The sequence below is a fragment of the Anomaloglossus baeobatrachus genome, chromosome 1 (assembly GCF_048569485.1).
Source record: "Anomaloglossus baeobatrachus isolate aAnoBae1 chromosome 1, aAnoBae1.hap1, whole genome shotgun sequence".
NCBI lineage: Eukaryota > Metazoa > Chordata > Amphibia > Anura > Aromobatidae > Anomaloglossus > Anomaloglossus baeobatrachus.
This window is the reverse complement of record NC_134353.1, coordinates 299,651,815-299,671,286: the sequence shown is the minus strand read 5'-3', so window position 1 is coordinate 299,671,286 and position 19,472 is coordinate 299,651,815. Positions and strand designations below refer to the sequence as shown.

General features: G+C 44.5%; 1 protein-coding gene across 7 annotated transcripts in view; it reads left to right on the top strand.

Annotated features, from left to right (window-relative positions):
• Window positions 1–19,472, top strand: part of BMPR1B (bone morphogenetic protein receptor type 1B) — a 642,076-nt gene that overhangs the window by 547,006 nt on the left and 75,598 nt on the right. For all 7 annotated transcript variants that reach the window (XM_075350987.1, XM_075351009.1, XM_075350978.1 and 4 more), the window contains one exon: window positions 10,340–10,499. In XM_075350987.1, coding sequence (XP_075207102.1) covers window positions 10,340–10,499 — 160 coding nt within the window. The remainder of the gene's footprint in view (window positions 1–10,339; window positions 10,500–19,472) is intronic.

The window sequence follows — 19,472 nt, the reverse complement described above, 5'->3', positions numbered from 1 at the left end:
TTCAGTTTGAGCAAATGGAGCAAGGTTTTCAAACACAGAAAGGCTTTTAGTTTAGGAGAGCGTTTACCGTGAATCGTGCCAATCCTTTTTGTGGTCAGAATTGATTGCTGTTGTCCCACAAGTGCAATTAATTGCAGAGTGAAGTGGAGGAGCCTTGACTACGGGAGAAACATAAAGAGGATTTATCACATATTTCTTGTAGTACTGCAACAAATCAAACTACGGCAGAGCTGTATTAACATATGCTGGGCGACAGCTAACACCATTCCAAGGCGGTATAAATTGTAATAAAAGCGCAGTTTATAGTTTAGTGTTGTCCTACTGTCTTCAGCAATGTTCTCATCACGGTGAACAGGATTGTAAAGCATCTTCATTTTAAGAATTGGACGGTAAATCGAATGGGTGCTGGAAGCCTACTGACTGGCTTGTAGGAAAGGATTGCTATAAAGCACAATATTTGAGCGCCATTGCTTTACATTTTGAAGTTATGGTGCTCATATTTGGTTTGTAAGGAATTGGTTCCTAAGATTCATCCATCTTACTCATCCAATAGTAATTGCAGGTATCTAGTTGTATTTTGACTCTTGTTGGACACTGCCTTAAGTGTTGCTTATGTGTCGCCACCGTGTCAGCAGCCAGGCTGCTCAGATCCAGATCCGCGGTGGCTCGAGAGGCCTCTGGATCCGGGGGTCGTACGGCTCCTCAAACCAAGGGGCGGTTATGTATAAGGGATGGTGTGGAAGGTTCGTGACACCACTCGTGGTGCGTGGTAAGATGGAGTACCACCGCTGCGTTTGGGAGTACCTGGTGGCGATGGTATGGGCAGCTAGGTGTTTAACCCCTCCACGGGTAGGGGATGCCCCGGGACTCAGTGAAGGTGATGGGGGTGTGCCATTGGGATGGTAAGGGTCACTTGCGTACTCACTCTGTCCAATAACGCTAACACCAACAACTGTAGTAAACCAAAGTTCTGGACACCGCTGCCGCTGAGATGGAGCACGCCTGGGTCCCATGCCCATTGGTGTTGCTTGTTGGCCTGTGACCTTTTCCCATGGCACCTTGTCTTCTAGTTGGTCCCTTTAGTGTAACTAATCGGATCCCGCATCCCAGTGTGGCTAACTTGGTGAGCTTGCTCTCAGGGTTCACACTTGGGATTTTCTGGACCGTATAGTGGAAAGTCCTATCCCCCTCGTTACGCTAGTACCCCGATTTTGTAACGGGTGGAGAACGGATCTTGAAGGCTCTGTCCTCATCGGGTAAATTGTCAGGACGTTCTTTCAATCATAAAGGAGTTGTCCACAACTCAGACAACCCCTTCTCAATTTTAAATATTCCTTGTAGAATAAAAACACTTTTATACGCCAATATTGTTCCAGCAAAAGCGGCATTGGGTCTCCTGGGGCTCCCGTGACTATGTCTCGTGAATACTGTTGTCAACAAGCATCCACTAACGGGCTGCTTTACTCTCACCTCCTTCAGATGCATCTAATAGGGAGCAAGTCAGAAAGTAGATGTAGGTATCACTTACTTCGGATGTCAGTATTGTTGTATCGGCGCTGGAACTGGAGGAAAGTACAGGCTGTTTTTATTTTATTTCTGGAAATATTGTAATTAAGAAGGAGTTGTCCATGTAGTGGACAACCCCTTTAAACCTGTTTCATGAAAACAAGAAGCTATTTTAGACTTGTAATACACAGTGAATTTGACTGCGACACCTGTTACGTGGCAAGGTTCTCTTGGTGTCACTGCTCAACACAATAGAAGTGAATGGAGCCAATTTTGACAGTGTTTCCCACCTCCAGTCCTCGAGAGCCACCAACAGTGCATGTTTTTAGGATTTTCTTTCTATGGCACAGGTGATAATTTAATTACCTGCACAGGTGTTAATTCCATATGCTATACTTATGAAATCTTGAAAAAATGCACTGTTGTTGGCTCTTGAGGACTGGACTTGGGGAACACTGTCCTACGATGCAGCAATGACACCTCATGAACGTTGGTCGTGTGGATTGTGATGGCATGTAGGCCCAGCCTAATTGTGTTCTTCTATCATCCTTTGTATTTCAGCTCTCTCTGTTCTGATTGGCAGTAGTGTAGCCAGTGCATGCAGTGCTATTATCCATAACAGCCACTATACATTAAAAATGACTGGGCAATAGCAACAAACAAGTGCTGCTGATAAATGAGTAGTTGGTCTCTTACGTGATCAGAGGTGTCTGGCAGACACTAATACAGATTTGACACACGTCAGCTGAATAAGCCAATATTAGATTTATAGGAGCAAAACAGTAACAATGCATTAACATGTCAAAAATCTGCATAAGTAATCATGTGCTCAATATTTGCAAGCCACGTTTATGTATAAGATGATTGTCTATAAAATGAAGGTAATCTCATGCTCAAAGCTGTAGTGGATGGTCAGATATGGAGCCTGAAAGTCAAAGGTTCATAACATTGTTACCCTTCTGTTCATCAGTGTATTTGGCCTTAAGGTCTAATAAACATTAGATATGGGGCTGACAGTTGTCTTTTAATTCCCCATTCACATGGTTGTTAATGTGTTTTTACAGTGGATAGCACAGAAAACAGTGGCCAGAAACCTCTGACAGCAGTTTTTCTCCTGAATACGGCGATGGAAGGGTTCGGTGCTAAAACTGTCTAACCCTTATTACCTCCAACATTATTTGTCAGGGGACAATCGGGAGTCTTCCTAACACATTAGACTGTTGGCCAATCTTGCCGATACTGGTGGGTTTGGCTCACTTTAGTGTAACGTTTAAGGGGATCTTTAAGGGTACTACTGAGTTGGTGTAAGCCTTTACAGTGATCCAGAATTAGAAAGGCTTCCAAACTGTCACCAGTACCTTGGAAACATAAAGGAACATGCAGTATCCTACCAACATTTTCTCCTTTGCTCTTCTTTTGCACAACGATAGCCAATATTTCTGGATGTGAGATAAGTTGAATGATTTCCATTTCCTCCTGAGGGTTTAGACAGTAGATAGATTGATGGATGGATGAATGAGCAGGACTCTATCCTCTGCAAGGTCTATTACCTCCACAATGTACCTGGATTTAGTCAGAATTCAGGAGATAAATCCAGACATAATTGGCCTATTTTTAGCCATACAGGCTTTCTCACCTCACACACTGGGATGATTATCACTAAAATGTTTTCACACACACTTGTTTCAAAGCTCAGATCTGTCTGTAAAGGTCAGATATCAAAGTGAAGCCATGAAGAGCTTCAGATTACCGAGCGGCTTGTTCCATCCAGTCAGACGGTTGCTCGCTTGTCTGGATCTGCCGCGCATATTTGGAGCATCGTTCCAGTCGACTGTCGCTTCATTTCTTTTGTTTGTGTTGTAGGTGAGGTTCTCCCTTATCACCTTTTTACCGCGCTGAATAAATTCTATGAAAAGTTTAAGGGAGGCATCTGGTGTTTGATTAGTGATTATTAATGTTTACCCGGCAGATCCTTTTTCTATACGCATGTTTTATTCATTTCGGTTTGGACGCAAAGCAGTTAGAAGAAAAACGATAACCAAGTTTATTCAATGGAAACACAATATTGTAAATTAATCTGATGTAATGCTATGCACAGATTGTGATCAAAAGGCTGTTAGTGAACATCTTCAATAGGGTTTAAAGAAATCAATGTCTCAGCCGAAAGGAACCATAATTAACTCTTTATTTACAGATTTAGACATATTCAAAAAACTATTCAAAATAGAAAAATCCTATTTTATTCAGTAACCAGAATATTTATTGTACACATGGAATAAAAAAAAAGTACATCTATGTTAGTAAGAATAACAGCCTATCATACGTGGCCACGTATGATATTGCTTTGTCAGGTGTTATAGGCATAAAGGTATAATCACCTCTAAAAGCGGACAAAGATGGAAGCCATCCCCTGTGTAAGAACAATATATGAGCCCTTATCATAACGCACAATTATACCTGCCTCTTTACCTCTTGGGCCCCTGTCTGGTTGCACAGGTTGCACCAATTATATATCTTTCCCTGCTAAGAGTAATACCTTTACGGGGCCAGTCTATTCCCCTGTCACTGACTAAATTAACATTTGAATTAATTTGTAAATAGGTCTTAATGATTTGAAGCTTCTGTCACTCCAGCTCTGTTCCCTCCCAGCACTGCATTTTCCAACCTTGACTGATCGTTTCTATGCTGTGCGACTTCAGGCAAAGAAGCCGTCAGTTAAGCAGAAGGAGGTAGTGCTGGGCAAGAAATAAAGCTGATAGAATGATTATTTAAAGGGAACCTGTCATCAGAAATTTCGCCCAAAAGCTAAAAGATTCCCCCTCTGCAGCTCCTGGGCTGCATTCTAGGAAGGTCCCTGTTATTATTGTGCCCCATGTGAGACCAAAATAAAGCCTTTATAAAGTTCTACCTTTTTGTATGCAGCTTCTGTAAATCCGTCACGGGGGCGGGCTCTCTGCCGTCCGTTATTCTGCCTCCTGGTCCTGTATGCCGCCCCCATCGCTCCTTTCCATATCTGATGCACCGCCCACTGCTCCAGCCATCCCCGCGCATGCCCAGTGCCAGTCTCACAGGACTGAGCAGTTTGACCGCTGGTGACGTGTGCGCAGGCAAGTGATTATGGACGGGGCTGTGACTGTTATCAGCAAGTACCCGGCCATAATCTCTTGAGCGCGCAAACCTCTCCAGCATTCACACTGAGCTCAGTGTAGATGCTAGACTGTATGGGCTGCTTCCAGGAATGACGTCCCTTTGTCACGTGATAGTATTTCGAACACGCCCCTATCACATGACAAAGGGACGTCATCCCTGGAAGCAGCCCATACAGTCTAGCATCTACACTGAGCTCAGTGTGAATGCTGGAGAGGTTTGCGCGCTCAAGAGATTATGGCCAGGTACTTGCTGATAACAGTCACAGTCCCGTCCATAATCACTTGCCTGCGCACACGTCACCAGCGGTCACACTGCTCAGTCCTGTGAGACTGGCACTGGGCATGCGCGGGGATGGCTGGAGCAGTGGGCGGTGCATCAGATATGGAAAGGAGCGATGGGGGCGGCATACAGGACCAGGAGGCAGAATAACGGACGGCAGAGAGCCCGCCCCCGTGACGGATTTACAGAAGCTGCATACAAAAAGGTAGAACTTTATAAAGGCTTTATTTTGGTCTCACATGGGGCACAATAATAACAGGGACCTTCCTAGAATGCAGCCCAGGAGCTGCAGAGGGGGAATCTTTTAGGTTTTGGGCGAAATTTCTGATGACAGGTTCCCTTTAAATGTATTGCTGGACATGTCTTTGAAAGAGCTACATATATAGCCAAGGCTGAAATGAAAATGAAAATGAAGTATTTCTCCTAGAAAATTATTGCAATTAGACATGTATTGTCATAGACATGTTTATTTCCTTTGTGTGCATTGGAACAACACAAAAAAACTCAGGAGAAAAAGGCGAATTGGACATAATTGCACACACAACCCAAAAAGGGGAGAAGTTGCATTTTTGCATTGTGTGTCTGTGTGGGGCATACTAAGCATGGAGAACAGAAGGAGAAGAAGATAATTGTCTCAGAACCAAATTTGTTGAAAAATATCAACAATCTCAAGGTTACAAGTCCATTTCCAGAGATCTTGATGTTCTGTGCCCACGGTGTGCAACATAATCAAGAAGATTACAAACAATGGCACTGTAGCTAATCTCCCTGGACCTGGATGGCAGAGAAAAAGTGATAAAAGGTTGCAATGCAGGATAGTACTGCTGGTGGATAAGCAGCCCCAAATAAAGTTTCAAAGAAATTCAAGCTGTCCTGCAGGCTCAAGGTGCATGAGCATCAGCGCGAACTGTCGACATTTGAATGAAATTAAATACTTTGGCAGGAGACCAAGGAAGACCCCACTGCTGCAACAGAGATATAAAAAAGCTACACTACAGTTTGCCAAAATGTACATGAGTAAGACAAAATCCTCCTGGGAAAGCATCCTGTGGACAAATGAGACCAAGATAGAGCTTTTTGGTAATGCAAATCATTCTACTGTTTACCAAAAAGGAATGGGGCCTACAGAGAAAAGAACACAGTACCTACAGTCAAATATGGTGGAAATTCAAAGATGTTTTGGCATTATTTTGCTGCTTCCGGCACTGGGTGCCTTGACTGTATGCAAGGCATTATAAAAGATTACAAAAGTGTTTTGGGTCACAATGTAGTGCCTAGTTTCCGAAAGTTGGGTTTACGTTCTAGGTTATAGGTCTTCCAGCAGGATAATGACCCCAAACATACTTGAAGAAGCATCCAGAATTGGTTGGAAACAAAGTGCTGGAGAGTTCTGAAGTGGCAGAAATGAATCCGGATCTAAATCCCATTGAACACCTCTGGAGAGATCTTAAAATTCCTGTTGGGAGAAGGCGCCCTTCAAATATGAGAGACCTGGAGCAGTTTGCAAAAGAAGAGTGGTCCAAAATTCCAGTTGAGGTATAAGAAGCTTGTTGATGGTTATAGGAAGTGATTGCAGTTATTTATTCCAAAGGGTGTGCAGCCAAATATTAAGTTGAGGGTGCCAACATATTTGTCCGGCCCGTTTTTGGACTGAGTTTTATGTGAAATTATGTCCAATTTGCCTTTTTTTCTCCAGTTTTTTGTGCTGCTTCAATACACACAAAGGTGTATAACAAAACCTGCGCAGTTGCAAGTTTTTTGGGAGAGAAATACTGCATTTTCTGGATCAATTCCAAGAGTGCCAACACTTTTGGCCATGAATATACATATAAATAGTTTGGGAGGTGAAATTCCTTTGGGAGATTCCCTTTAAAATAGAGTATAATGTAATCTTTTGTAAATAGGAATTTATTTTTCTATTTTAAGCATACACAATAGATCACAAAGTTTTAGCATTCATCTTTGCCATGAAGTAGAAATTCTTCCTGAATTTTCCCACGTTCCCCATTTTGATGCTCCGGGCTACCTTACTGAAGAGACACTTTGCACATGTGACTTCTCACAGACCTAATAAGAAACAAATGTTATGAATGATGCCCAGTGTAATTTTAGAAAGACGTCTTTTTATTACATTCACCATTTTTTTTTCCAATTGTCTCATTTCCGATATTTCTGCTAGACACGAGACTGTGATCTATCACATCTCTTCCCAAAAGTTGGCCGAGAGACTGGATAACATTAAATTGCATCCAAAGCCCGTAATGTCATAAGAAAACATAGACCTATGGTTTTCGGTCCATATTACTATTAATGTTGTTATTTAACTGTGCCACCCTATGAGCCAGATGTCTGAAAATCTCTGGCTGGAACTTACTTAAAAAGTTCATTCCCCATCCATGAATAACAATGTTGTATAGTTACAAAACCAGCTTTGTGACTGCTTGCTGAAAGAGAACTTATTCTAAAAGGGTATGTTCCACTGACCCAGAAACACAACATCTGTTCCTGTTCATTTATACAGGCCACATTTCAAGAGTATCACAAACCAGTGTTAATTCTTTTTATGCAAAGACAGACATGAACACCCTCTATTTAAAAAAAGGGGTTTTCATGGTTTATAGCTCATGTTTTTACTGAAGCTACTGGTTAAGTGTAATATATGTCTGGAATAATGGCCATGATATAATGACAAGTAGTCATTGAACTAAGACTAATTACTTTACAGTCATGAGAATGAGGCAACGCATCAGGCTAAAGTAAAAAAAAGTCATGTAATCCAATGGATGGTTGGTGGTGGGTGTACTGCAGACGCTCACATTTTACACCTACTTAAAGTCTAAGTGACTCCCTTAATTGTTTTATGGCTTCCTCTTCACACCTATGTTTCCTTTTCACACTTACTGTATGTTCCCCATGTGTTCTGTTATGTACAGCAAATTATATTTTTGGCCTTCCTCACAATTTACAAATGCCTGTGTCTCGCCCGCCATTCTAATTCACCAGCCAGTAATATTTACCGATGCCTAGTCAACCAAATGCATTCATCTCCAGATCTTCCTAATAACTGTCTTATACACATGCAGTTTGGCCACCAAACACACGTCTTGTCAATAGGGAGAGAGGCGTAAACTCTCCCCATACAAATTAGATAAGAGTTCTACAGGACCAGCCAACCAACTGATGAGTATAGAGGCCTTTCTACTCTCCTTGATGCCAAGAGAGCAAAAAAATAAGACAATTGGAATTTCAACACTTAATCTTTATATTTTTATGAGAGATAAGCCTCTGCCAGAGGTATCTGCCACTAACTTTCTCATCTGCGTTGGAAACACATGACTGCACGGCCGAGTGCACTTGTGTATGGGTGGAAGTCGGGAGACTTAGCTGTCTGCCGAATGCACATTCACCTGGCAGCTATCTCTTGGGCATATGCAGCCTTAGCAGCTTCCAAAGAAATCTGAAAGTAGCTTATCTCACTTGGAGGCAAAGGATTGGGCGTTCTACAAATAAACATCAGAATTAGGGTTGAGCGAGTACCTAACTATTCATACTCGCTATACTCATAATGTATACAGTCTAATACTCACATATTCGTTCCGAATAGCATGTGCAATGCAAGTCAATGGGGAAAAACTAGCAAAGTAACGAGTAACCCGAATTCCGCATTATTTGCTAATCTCACAAATAGTACGGCATTCAGGTTACTCATTACATTGCGAGTTTTCCCCCATTGACTTGCATTTCACATGCTATTCGGAATGAATACGTGAGTATTAGCCAGTAGTCGTTATAACTACAGCGCGAACAAATAGTTAGGTACTCGCTCAACTCCAATCAGAATTTCTCATACATATTAGATGGCCATTGAATTCTTCTAAAATTAGTGGGTTAGGCCAAGCTAAGTCCTATGGGTACGATATTCTTCAGAGATTCTGAGCACAAATGATGATTTGTCAATGAAGTCATAGGAATTCAGGACATACATACCGTAGATACATTTAGATAAATAGTAGTATTTAGGCATTTGTCACAGATGATTCTTTATAATAAGATTATTTGGAGCTCTCTGCAACATGATGTCACAATGTTTAATTCACTACTAAAAGTCTAGAAGGTGCTGGGTGCCTTTCTTGAAAAATATAATATTAAAGGTTAAGGGTACTAGAATCTGTGATCGGAAGTTGAGCCATGGAACTAGTCTGATTGCCATATGTGGAGTTGTGAAGAAATGTTTCCCCTATTGTGTAGCTATTATTGTCTGCCCCATGGGTTTTTTGCCTTCCTCGGATCAACATGTTAGGCTATAGGTTAAACTCATTGGACTTAAGTCTACCTTCATTCTCTACTACATCAGACTAAGCTGACTGAACATTTCAGCTCATTCCAAGCTTTCAACTGCAGTGGTTAGACCTTCCGTGAGTGCCGGGATTTTTCTGATTTTGCAGTACTTACCCTCATCGTACACTACCGCTATAGTGGAGGGCCGATTGCTTTGGAATTTTATGTCTACCTTCAATCTTTAAAACTATAAAACTATGAGTAGATACGTATCATGAGATCATCTAGTGATGTCCATTCATCCCTAGATTATTTTCCCAGGAAGAGCATCACTACTGGAAGCAGATACTACTAAATTAAGAACTTCTTTCATTATTGAATAATTTTGTTTTTCATTTTTTAACATAAGTTTTTCATGTGTTTAATAATTGCGCTAGGATCACATGCAGTAAAATTAAAGGAGCACTCGATAAAACCTGTGCAGTTCCTAAGTAGGAGATCAAAGAACACCAAAAATAGAGTTCTTGCCATGCCCCTCTAGGCCCTTCCCTAGGTATAACACTGTGTGTCCCGGAGTGTTCTCTTAATGATGTGAATGCTATGTCACAAGTGTTTAAATGTTTTTTTGTATTCATTCATGGTACTTGGCTACAGCAGGTGGAAGTCACACCAGTTGTGCTGAAATTCTTCGACTGTCAAGAATGTTTTGTAATTCAAAGCTGTGTCCTCTCCGCTATCCATTAATAAGCTCATTAGTGTCTTCACGGAGCTTCATCATGTTTAAGTATTAGATTTTGACACCATTATTCAACATTGTTGTTATTAGATATTCACTTGTGCCCTTTTATTTAAGCATTATTATTTCCATTGGATCGTGGGTGTTCCTTTAATATCATCACTTATTCAACTGCTGCTAACAGTGTCCCAGTGAATGTGTTGCTGCACGTATCCGAAGATTTATAGTGTTGGAAGTTCATCTGGTAATCTTTAGAAGCTTGCTGCTTTCTTCATGGAAATCCAAAGTTTAACCTACTGTGAAATTATTCGTTTTCTTTTTTGGATATTTAAATATGTCTACAGACTGGCTTTATGCCCAGATCATATAATTTATCCATTTCCCTTTCAGCAAATCTTCTTGATAATATGCTCCTGAGGAGCTCGGCAAAGCTCAATGTGGACAGCAGGAAGGAGGACACGGAGAGCACAGCACCTGCCCCACCACAGAGGATGCTGTCATGTTATTGTCATCACCATTGCCCGGAGGACTCATTCAACAATACCTGCTGGTTGGTACATGTGACTCCGCATGGAACACTTCCATTAGTTTTGATATTTGCATGTGTTCATGATATAAAGCAGGCCTTGTTTTTAAGTTCTTTTCTATAAAATAGCAGCATATGGCTTTTGCTTATCCTAGAACTGAAAGAACTGAGTATATAATTTTCAGTTAAATATCATATACTAGAAGGTGGCCCGATTCTACGCATCGGGTATTCTAGAATTTACGTATTGTGTAGTTCATGTATGATTTTTGTTATATATATATATATATATATATAGATGTTGTTGTGTGTAGTTACCAAGTGTTTGTGTAGGGCGCTGTACATGTTCTGGGTGTGGCGGGGGGTGAGAGCGGTGTTGTATGTGTGTTGCGTGTGTTGCGTTGTTTGTGGAGCGCTGTGTGTCTGTAGCGTTGTGTGTGTGTGTGTGTGTGTTGTGCGGTTTGTGTGTGTGTGGTGTGTTTTGGGGGGAGGTATGTTTTGAGCAATGTGTGTGTTGTGCGGTATGTGTGTATATTTGTGTGTGCTGCGGTGTTTGTGTGTTGGGTGTTGTGTGTGTGCAGCGTTGTGTGTGTGTGTGGGTGTCTGTGCACTCCCAAACGTGGTCCATCCGCCATGCTGCGCACTCCCAAACATGCTCCATCCGCCATACTGCGCACTCCCCATCATGCTGCATCCCCCATGCTGCGCACTCCCAAACGTGCTCCATCCGCCATGCTGCGCACTCCCAAACGTGCTCCATCCGCCATGCTGCGCACTCCCCATCGTGCTCTATCCGCCATGCTGCACACTCCCAAACGTGCTCCATCCGCCATGCTGCGCACTCCCAAACGTGCTCCATCCGCCATGCTGCGCACCCCCCATCATGCTCCATCCGCCATGCTGCGCACTCCCAAACGTGCTCCACCCGCCTTGCTGCGCACTCCAAACGTGCTCCATCCGCCATGCTGCGCACTCCCAAACGTGCTCCATCCGCCATGCTGCGCACTCCCAAACGTGGTCCATCCGTCATGCTGCACACTCCCAAACGTGCTCCATCCGCCATGCTGCACACTCCCAAACGTGCTCCATCCGCCATACTGCGCACTCCTAAACGTGCTCCATCCGCCATACTGCACACTCCCTATCGTGCACCATCCGGCATGCTGCGCACTCCCAAACGTGCTCCATCCGCCATGCTGCGCACTCCCAAACGTGCTCCATCCGTCATGCTGCGCACTCCCAAACGTGCTCCATCCGCCATGCTGCGCACTCCCAAACGTGGTCCATCCGCCATGCTGCACACTCCCAAACGTGGTCCATCCGCCATGCTGCGCACTCCCAAACGTGGTCCATCCGCTATGCTGCGCACTCCCAAACGTGGTCCATCCGCCATGCTGCGCACTCCCAAACGTGCTCCATCCGCCATGCTGCGCACTCCCAAACGTGCTCCATCCGCCATGCTGCGCACTCCCAAACGTGCTCCATCCGCCATGCTGCTCACTCCCAAACGTGGTCCATCCGCCATGCTGCGCACTGCCAAACGTGCTCCATCCTCCATGCTGCGCACTCCCAAACGTGGTCCATCCGCCATGCTGCGCACTCCTAAACGTGCTCCATCCCCCATGCTGCGCACTCCCCATCGTGCTCCATCCCCCATGCTGCGCACCCCCCATCGTGCTCCATTCCCCATGCTGCACCAGCATCAGCCTCTCTGCCCGCAGCATCAGCCTCTCTGCCCGCAGCATCAGCCTCTCTGCCCGCAGCATCAGCCTCTCTCCTCACAGCATCAGCCTCTCTCCTCACAGCATCAGCCTTTTCTGTCCCTAGCATCAGCCTCTCTCCTCCCAGCCTACCCCAGCCTCAGCCTCCCTCAGCATCAACCTCTCTTCTCTCAGCCTTCCCATCCCAGCCTTCCCCAGGATCAGCCTCTCTCCTCCCATCATCAGCCTCTCCTCTCTGTCCCCAGCATCAGCCTCTCTCCTCCCAGCCTTCCCCAGCATCAGCCTCTCTCCTCCCAGCCTTCCCCAGCATCAGCCTCTCTCCTCCCAGCCTCCCCCAGCATCAGCCTCCCCCAGCATCAGCCTCTCTCCTTCTAGCCTCCCCCAGCATCAGCCTCTCTCCTTCCAGCCTCCTCCAGCATCAGCCTCCCTCTCCCAGCCTTCCCCAGGATCAGCCTCTCTCCTCCCAGCCTCCGTCTTCCCAGCCTCCCCCAGCATCAGCCTCCCCCAGCATCAGCCTCTCTCCTTCCAGCCTCCCCCAGCATCACCCTCTCTCCTTCCAGCCTCCCCCAGCATCACCCTCTCTCCTTCCAGCCTCCCCCAGCATCAGCCTCCCTCTCCCAGCCTTCCCCAGGATCAGCCTCTCTCCTCCCAGCCTCTGTCCTCCCAGCCTTCCCCAGCATCAGCTTTCCCCTCCCAGCCTCCCTCAGCATCAGCCTTCCCCAGCATCAGCCTCTCTCCTCCCAGCCTCAGCCTCTCTCCTTCCAGCCTTCCCCAGCAGCAGCCTCTCTCCTCCCAGCCTCAGCCTCTCTCCTTCCAGCCTCCCTCAGCATCAGCCTCCCCTTCCCAGCCTTCCCCAGGATCAGCCTCTCTCCTCCCAGCCTCCTTCAGCATCAGCCTTCCCCTCACAGTCTCCCTTAGCATCAGCCTCCCCCTCCCAGCCTTCCCCAAGATCAGCCTCTCTGCTCCCAGCCTCCTCCAGCACGCCGTGCTCCTCTGCCGACACTCACACACACCCGATCGCATACACTCACACACACAACCGATCGCATACACTCACCCACACACCCGATCGCATACACTCACCCACACCCGATCGCATACACTCACCCACACCCGATCGCATACACTCACACACACCCGATCGCATACACTCACACACACCCGATCGCATACACTCACACACACAGACACTGACGAAATCGCACATACGCGCTGATACTCACAACATCCGGAGATATCACATGCTTCTGGCCATGTGATCCTCCGTCAGGTCCTGGAAGCTCACAGCACAGTATCGCCGCCGAGAAGCAAGCGATATCCCAGGATGTTGTGAGTATGTGGATGCGATGTGATGTGTGTGTGAGGGTGAGTGTGATCTGATGTGTGTATGTGTGTGTGTGTGCTGTTATGTGTGTGCGTGTGTGTATTTTCCGCCGCTGCAGGACCTTGATGTGTGGATGCGATGTGATGTGTGTGTGATGTGTGTGTGAGAGTGAGTGTGAGCCGGTGTACGCTGGTAACTATGATACACATCGGGTAACTAAGGGACCTTAGTTACCCGATGTGTATAATGGTTACCAGCTTTCACGGCCTCCGTCAACATCCCAGCATCGCAAGGTTATGTCTGGCGCTGCTGGGATCCTGACGGAGCCGGTGTAGAAGCAAGCGATATCCCAGGATGTTGTGATGTGTGAGGTGTGTGTGAGGTGTGTGTGAGAGTGAGTGTGAGAGTGAGTGTGATCTGATGTGTGTGTGTGTACTCACCTGGGAATCGGAGCTCCGTGTCAGTTGGGCCACAGCGAGCGTGCATTGCGTGAGGGGGGCGGGACCTGCAGAGAGCCGGGGCGAGAGGCCAATCCGTGTGGGGGGGCGGGGCCATGGCGAGCCCAGCGGCCAATCAGCTTTGTGTCACCGTAAGGACACAATTTCGGAGCATGACAGACAGACAGACAGACAGACAGACAGACAGACAGAATAAGGCAATTATATATATAGATATGATGATTTACATACTAACAGTACATTATGTGATAATCATTAAGCAAAATGATTGAAGATAATATTGATATTATTGATAATTTATAATAATGACAATTATTGTGTTTAAAGGGGTTCTGAGTCCACATGTCTCCCCCCAGGTAAAATAATAACGCCTATGCTCACCTCCCTTACCAGCGCCCTTCCAGTGGTGTCCAGGCTCACGACGCCGGGGCTCACGTGGGGTTGTTATGTAAGATTATCATCAGGTCCAATCAGCGCCGGCATCTGTCTACCCACCTTCAGACTAAACAAGTTAATTCACAGGAAGTGAATTAATTCACAGGGCTGCCTAACTTCCTGTTGACTGTTTGGTCCAAAGGCTGGGAAACAGAAGTTGATGCTGATTGGACACTGGGATCACTTGATGTCACAATCCCACACTACCTCTGGCACCACGAGCCCGGATATCGTGGAAGGTGAGTATAGGCTTTTATTATTTTACCTGGGGGAAATGTGGAATCAGAAGAGGTTGTTCTAGTAGTGGACAATCCCTTTAAGGGAGGAAAACATGCACTTCTAACATCTTTTACAGTAGTATAGTATATCTATTGAATATTTGAAGCAATCTATAGAATATCAGTAAGCGAGGTATCCGACTACATTCCACTACTTGTCTTTACAGTGGGATATGTTGTAGCCTTAACTAGATTTTTTGGGACTAATCCTTTATCCCCAATCCAGTGGCAGGCATAGACAGGAAAGGGTCCCTGTACAAGAACAGTATATGCACCCCTCTTTGTGTCTGACAGAAGCAGCTAGCTGCTTTAGAGCTGGTAGGGGACCCTCTTATACTTCTTGGAACCTTACGTGACTGCACAAGTTCAACAATGATATGTCCAGCTCTGCTCCAATCCATTGGATATGGGGTAACTTGCTGATAGCATGGGTTTTCAACCACTTGAACTCTCAGATCCTCAAGAACGGGCCTCTGAAATCCTGTCCTGAATTTGGTGAATGTTTGTATGCGTGGTATTCACTCCATTTTTTTATCTATGGAATTTCTGAGTGCAGCGCTCCACTAATTTCATAGACAAAGAATGGGATTGTTTTTTTTGTGTCTACCCCTTTTAAAGTTTTGTGAACAAGGCCAAATCACCAGTATTAAGCTGCTAGCTGCTTTGATGGTGATATGGGGCAGTGGGACCTAATGCAGCTGCACAGGCTGAATTTATGTTATGTATCCATCTACAAACCAATTTAATGTTTCCAATTATTTCTAAATAACCTGATTAACAAATTATATTGTCAGGTTGACAGCTTTGTACTGCAATGCACATTACAAGAGTAACCTAAAGGAGAGTTTAGTATATAGATTACTATCATGAGCATTGTGGATTTATACAGAGACGATGCCACATTTACTGATTCATGTAATAAAAGTTGAATAGCATAGTACAAGCTGATTAAAAGAAGTGACACAAAATGGAATTCAAAGTTTCATATTTTTGTTTTCCTTCAGTGAAAATATTGTTTAAAGTGAACCTGTCAGATGCAATATGCATCTTTAGAATCAGTATTTCTAAAGATCTTTTATCTTATACTAATGAGTGTGGGGACTAGTCCCATGGGCATTTCTCCCCTTAGCTAGTCAGCCCACATTGCATGGTAGCACGCCCCTGTAGACGTACTAACATTCTAATGAATACACAGCTTTGCTGTACATACCTCATTGTTCATGGTAGCCGGTGGAGGATGGATGTGCATGATCCGGAGTCCTCAGCACTTCCGGTCATGCGCACTGTAGATCATTGAAGCTGTGAAGCTTACACCTGGCATCAGTTTAGTGTGCATAATCGGAAGCCTTAGGTATTCCGGATCATGCCCAGTGCGTGTCCATCCTCTGTCGGAAGCCATGAATAGTGAGGTATTTGCGGCGTCGCTGCGTATTCATTAGCATGTTAGTACGCCCACAGGGGCGTGCGAGCAAGCTATGTGGGCCGACTAGCTAAGGGGAGAAATATCCTTGGGAATAGTCTCCTCGCTCATTATCATATAATAAACGATCTTTAGAAATACTTTTTCTAAAGATCTCTTTATCTATACTAGTGTATACAGGGATGGTTAGGCAGGGATTAGCAATATGCACCCAGAACTGCTCGTGGTACTGGATGAATATTGCATCTGACAGGTTCCATTTAAATCGCTAGCCGGGAAGTATAGGGATAGACGTGACTGGTCCCATATCGCCCCAGGCCAACTTTCCCCCCCAAGGTGATTGACCGTTGCCTCCCTAAATACAAACATGGGATAGAAATGTCAATCAAATTGAATGGAGTAGGAAGAAACATGCAGAGGGCATCACTGGACTAGTCACATCTCTTCTTATGGTCCCAGGATGGTGTTCTCAACTATGTTTTTCAAAAATGTCGGAGTGTTTCAGAAATAAACCTACCTGGTTACAATCCTGCACCATGGGCAGTATAAATCAAGTGACAAGTTCCCTTTGATTTTCACAGCCAAATTAAATGCCTCTTTATAAAATACAATATCAGGGTACATTTCTTTTAATAATGAAAAAGTAAAATGATTCGAGGCAGCCCAATCTATTATTATAATGTCTTCAACTTGAGGTGATGATCCGTTTTAGCTACCGCATATTACTAGCGCCTTCATCATTTCATAAACAGGGCAGTTATTATCAATCATCTTTTAATGGAGTTGTAAATCACATTGAATGCAGCCAATGTTAGAGCTCATCATGGAACGGGCAGGGCCGTGTTGGTATTGTAGCTTCAGTTGCCTTAGAAAAGCAGAGTTACGCATTTTCAATACTCTGGGATATCGGCCAAGTCTGGCTTTAGTCTGTCTCTAGTGATCTGTGCCATGTGGAAACCTACCCTAATACCAAATAGAAAGTTCTCACAGTGTTTTACAGGGTGTTAACATCATTATTAATAGAGAAAACTTGAAAGATTGTTTCGAATAGGATTATTGTTGGATATAAAAAATATGGGCAGAGAAAAAAAACGATCTATCTTTTTTACAAACATCAAAGTTACCGGTAATTTGCAAGCCATGCATCTATGCCAGAATGTAGGGTATGACCGTGTGCCTTTCCTTTGTGTCTACTGCATCTGAGTCACTGTATATGATTGCACTCTGCAGAGGCAGTGCACTAGTGGATGGGTGAGTTGGGACATGTTTGTGAATCATAAGATATTAGAAATCTTGGAAACACACTTTAACTGTTTCTTTAAATGTCCCAGTTATTGGCATATGAAATGGTCCTTTCATGTGACCAATTTTCTGGCAGTGTGATACAAACGGGGCGATAGATGCCATACACTGGACTACTCGTTTCTTATCTATCTGTATTGTAGTAAATAGATGCCATACACTGGACTACTCGTTTCTTATCTATCTGTATTGTAGTAAGGCAGATGATTTACATCTCTGGTAATGTTCTTAATTTAAAGGTGAAGAAAGGCTTAATTTTAGGCTTCAAATGTTTTATGAGTCTGTTTCAGAGACTTTTCTTCACCCCAGGTGTAATCTGTCTCTGCCACCTCAATGGGAAATGCATGCCCTGCCAAATTAATTTGCCTGTGACGTAATTCAGTCAATGGATGACTGTTGGGAAAAAAAAAATCAGAGGCTGTTGAACACATATGCATGTATATTTATAACTAATAATAATAGCAAATACATCGGCATTACAACTCTGCCCCCAATATCCAAATATTTTGTCCCATTTCTTCCTTGGACATCTAAATCGTCAAGTTTTTAGATGTAGTTTCATATACTTGTATCTTTGTCCCATACCTAATACCAATATAGAATTATTATGGAGACGTGTTCATTTTGTTTCAAACTAAGTGTGTCTCAAGAAACTGAAGTTTCATAATTATAAGGAGTGTACGAGGTATTGTAGATAAATTTCCAAATATATTCATAAAAGCGCTAATAATCACATCATTCTAATCTTAAAGGGAACCTGTCATCAGAAATTTAGCTATAAAGCTAAAAGTTCCCCCCTCTGCAGCTCCTGGGCTGCATTCTAGGAAGCTTCCTATAGTTTTTGTGGCCCCTTTTATTCCAAAATAAATACTTTACAAACTTGTACCTTTTCGTATGCAAATTTCTTAAATCTTCCATGGGGGCGGGCTGCCTGATGTACGTTGCTGTCCTACGCCGCCCCCGAACGCTGAATTTCAAACCTCAGGACGTCGCCCCTGGGCGCCCGTGGTCCCGCGCATGCGCTGTGCTCCTGTAGCGGTGCCGTGCACTGTGTGCACGTGTGACCGCTAGTGACACTTTGCGCGGGCACGAGGTTATGGGCGGCGCTGTGAGTGTCATGAGCAAGTGCCGCCCATAACCTCGTGACCGCACTTTCCCCTCTTCTTCCAGCGTTCTGCGCAAGCGCTCGCTGGCCAGATGACCGGACGTCACCTCCTTCCCATCCTGCTCAGCAGCAGGAAATAGATGGGAGGAGCGGGCGGAGCAGTCGGTGCCCGCGCAAAAGCGTCACCAGCGGTTACACGTGCACACAGTGCACGGCACCGCTACAGTAGCACAGCGCATGCGCGGGACCACGGGCGCCCAGGGGCGGCATCCTGAGGTTTGAAATTCAGCGTTCGGGGGCGCCGTAGGACAGCAACGTACAACAGGCAGCCTGCCCCCATGGAAGATTTAAGAAATTTGCATACGAAAAGGTACAAGTTTGTAAAGTATTTATTTTGGAATAAAAGGGGCCACAAAAACTACAGGAAGCTTCCTAGAATGCAGCCCAGGAGCTGCAGAGGTGGGAACTTTTAGCTTTATAGCTAAATTTCTGATGACAGGTTCACTTTAAGGGTAAACACAAAAAATATCTTTATTCATATCCCTGTGTTCATACAATATACGAAAGATCTAACTGTGGGCAAACCTTCCGAAGGAAGAACAACCAGGGCTCCCAAATCTGTAAAATAAAAAGGGAGTACATTTCAGAATGGGAATTAACAAAAACTGTGTTATTTATCTTTATATTAGGGTGAGGAAGTATGTGACACTATATATAAAACAAATCACACAAATCTTCTTAGATTTTAAATATTATGTTAGAGGATACAAAAGCATTGATAAGTTTATATATAACCTATCGACTCTCTTCCATTTTACAGTCTACAGTAAGTGATTACTTTGACATATTAAATTTAAGCTCCCCCCCATACATTTTAGACTAGGAGCAGCCAAACCTTTCAGTCAAACCTTTCGGTCGAAAGTGAAAAGTGTGTGTGGGATTTGGACAGATAAT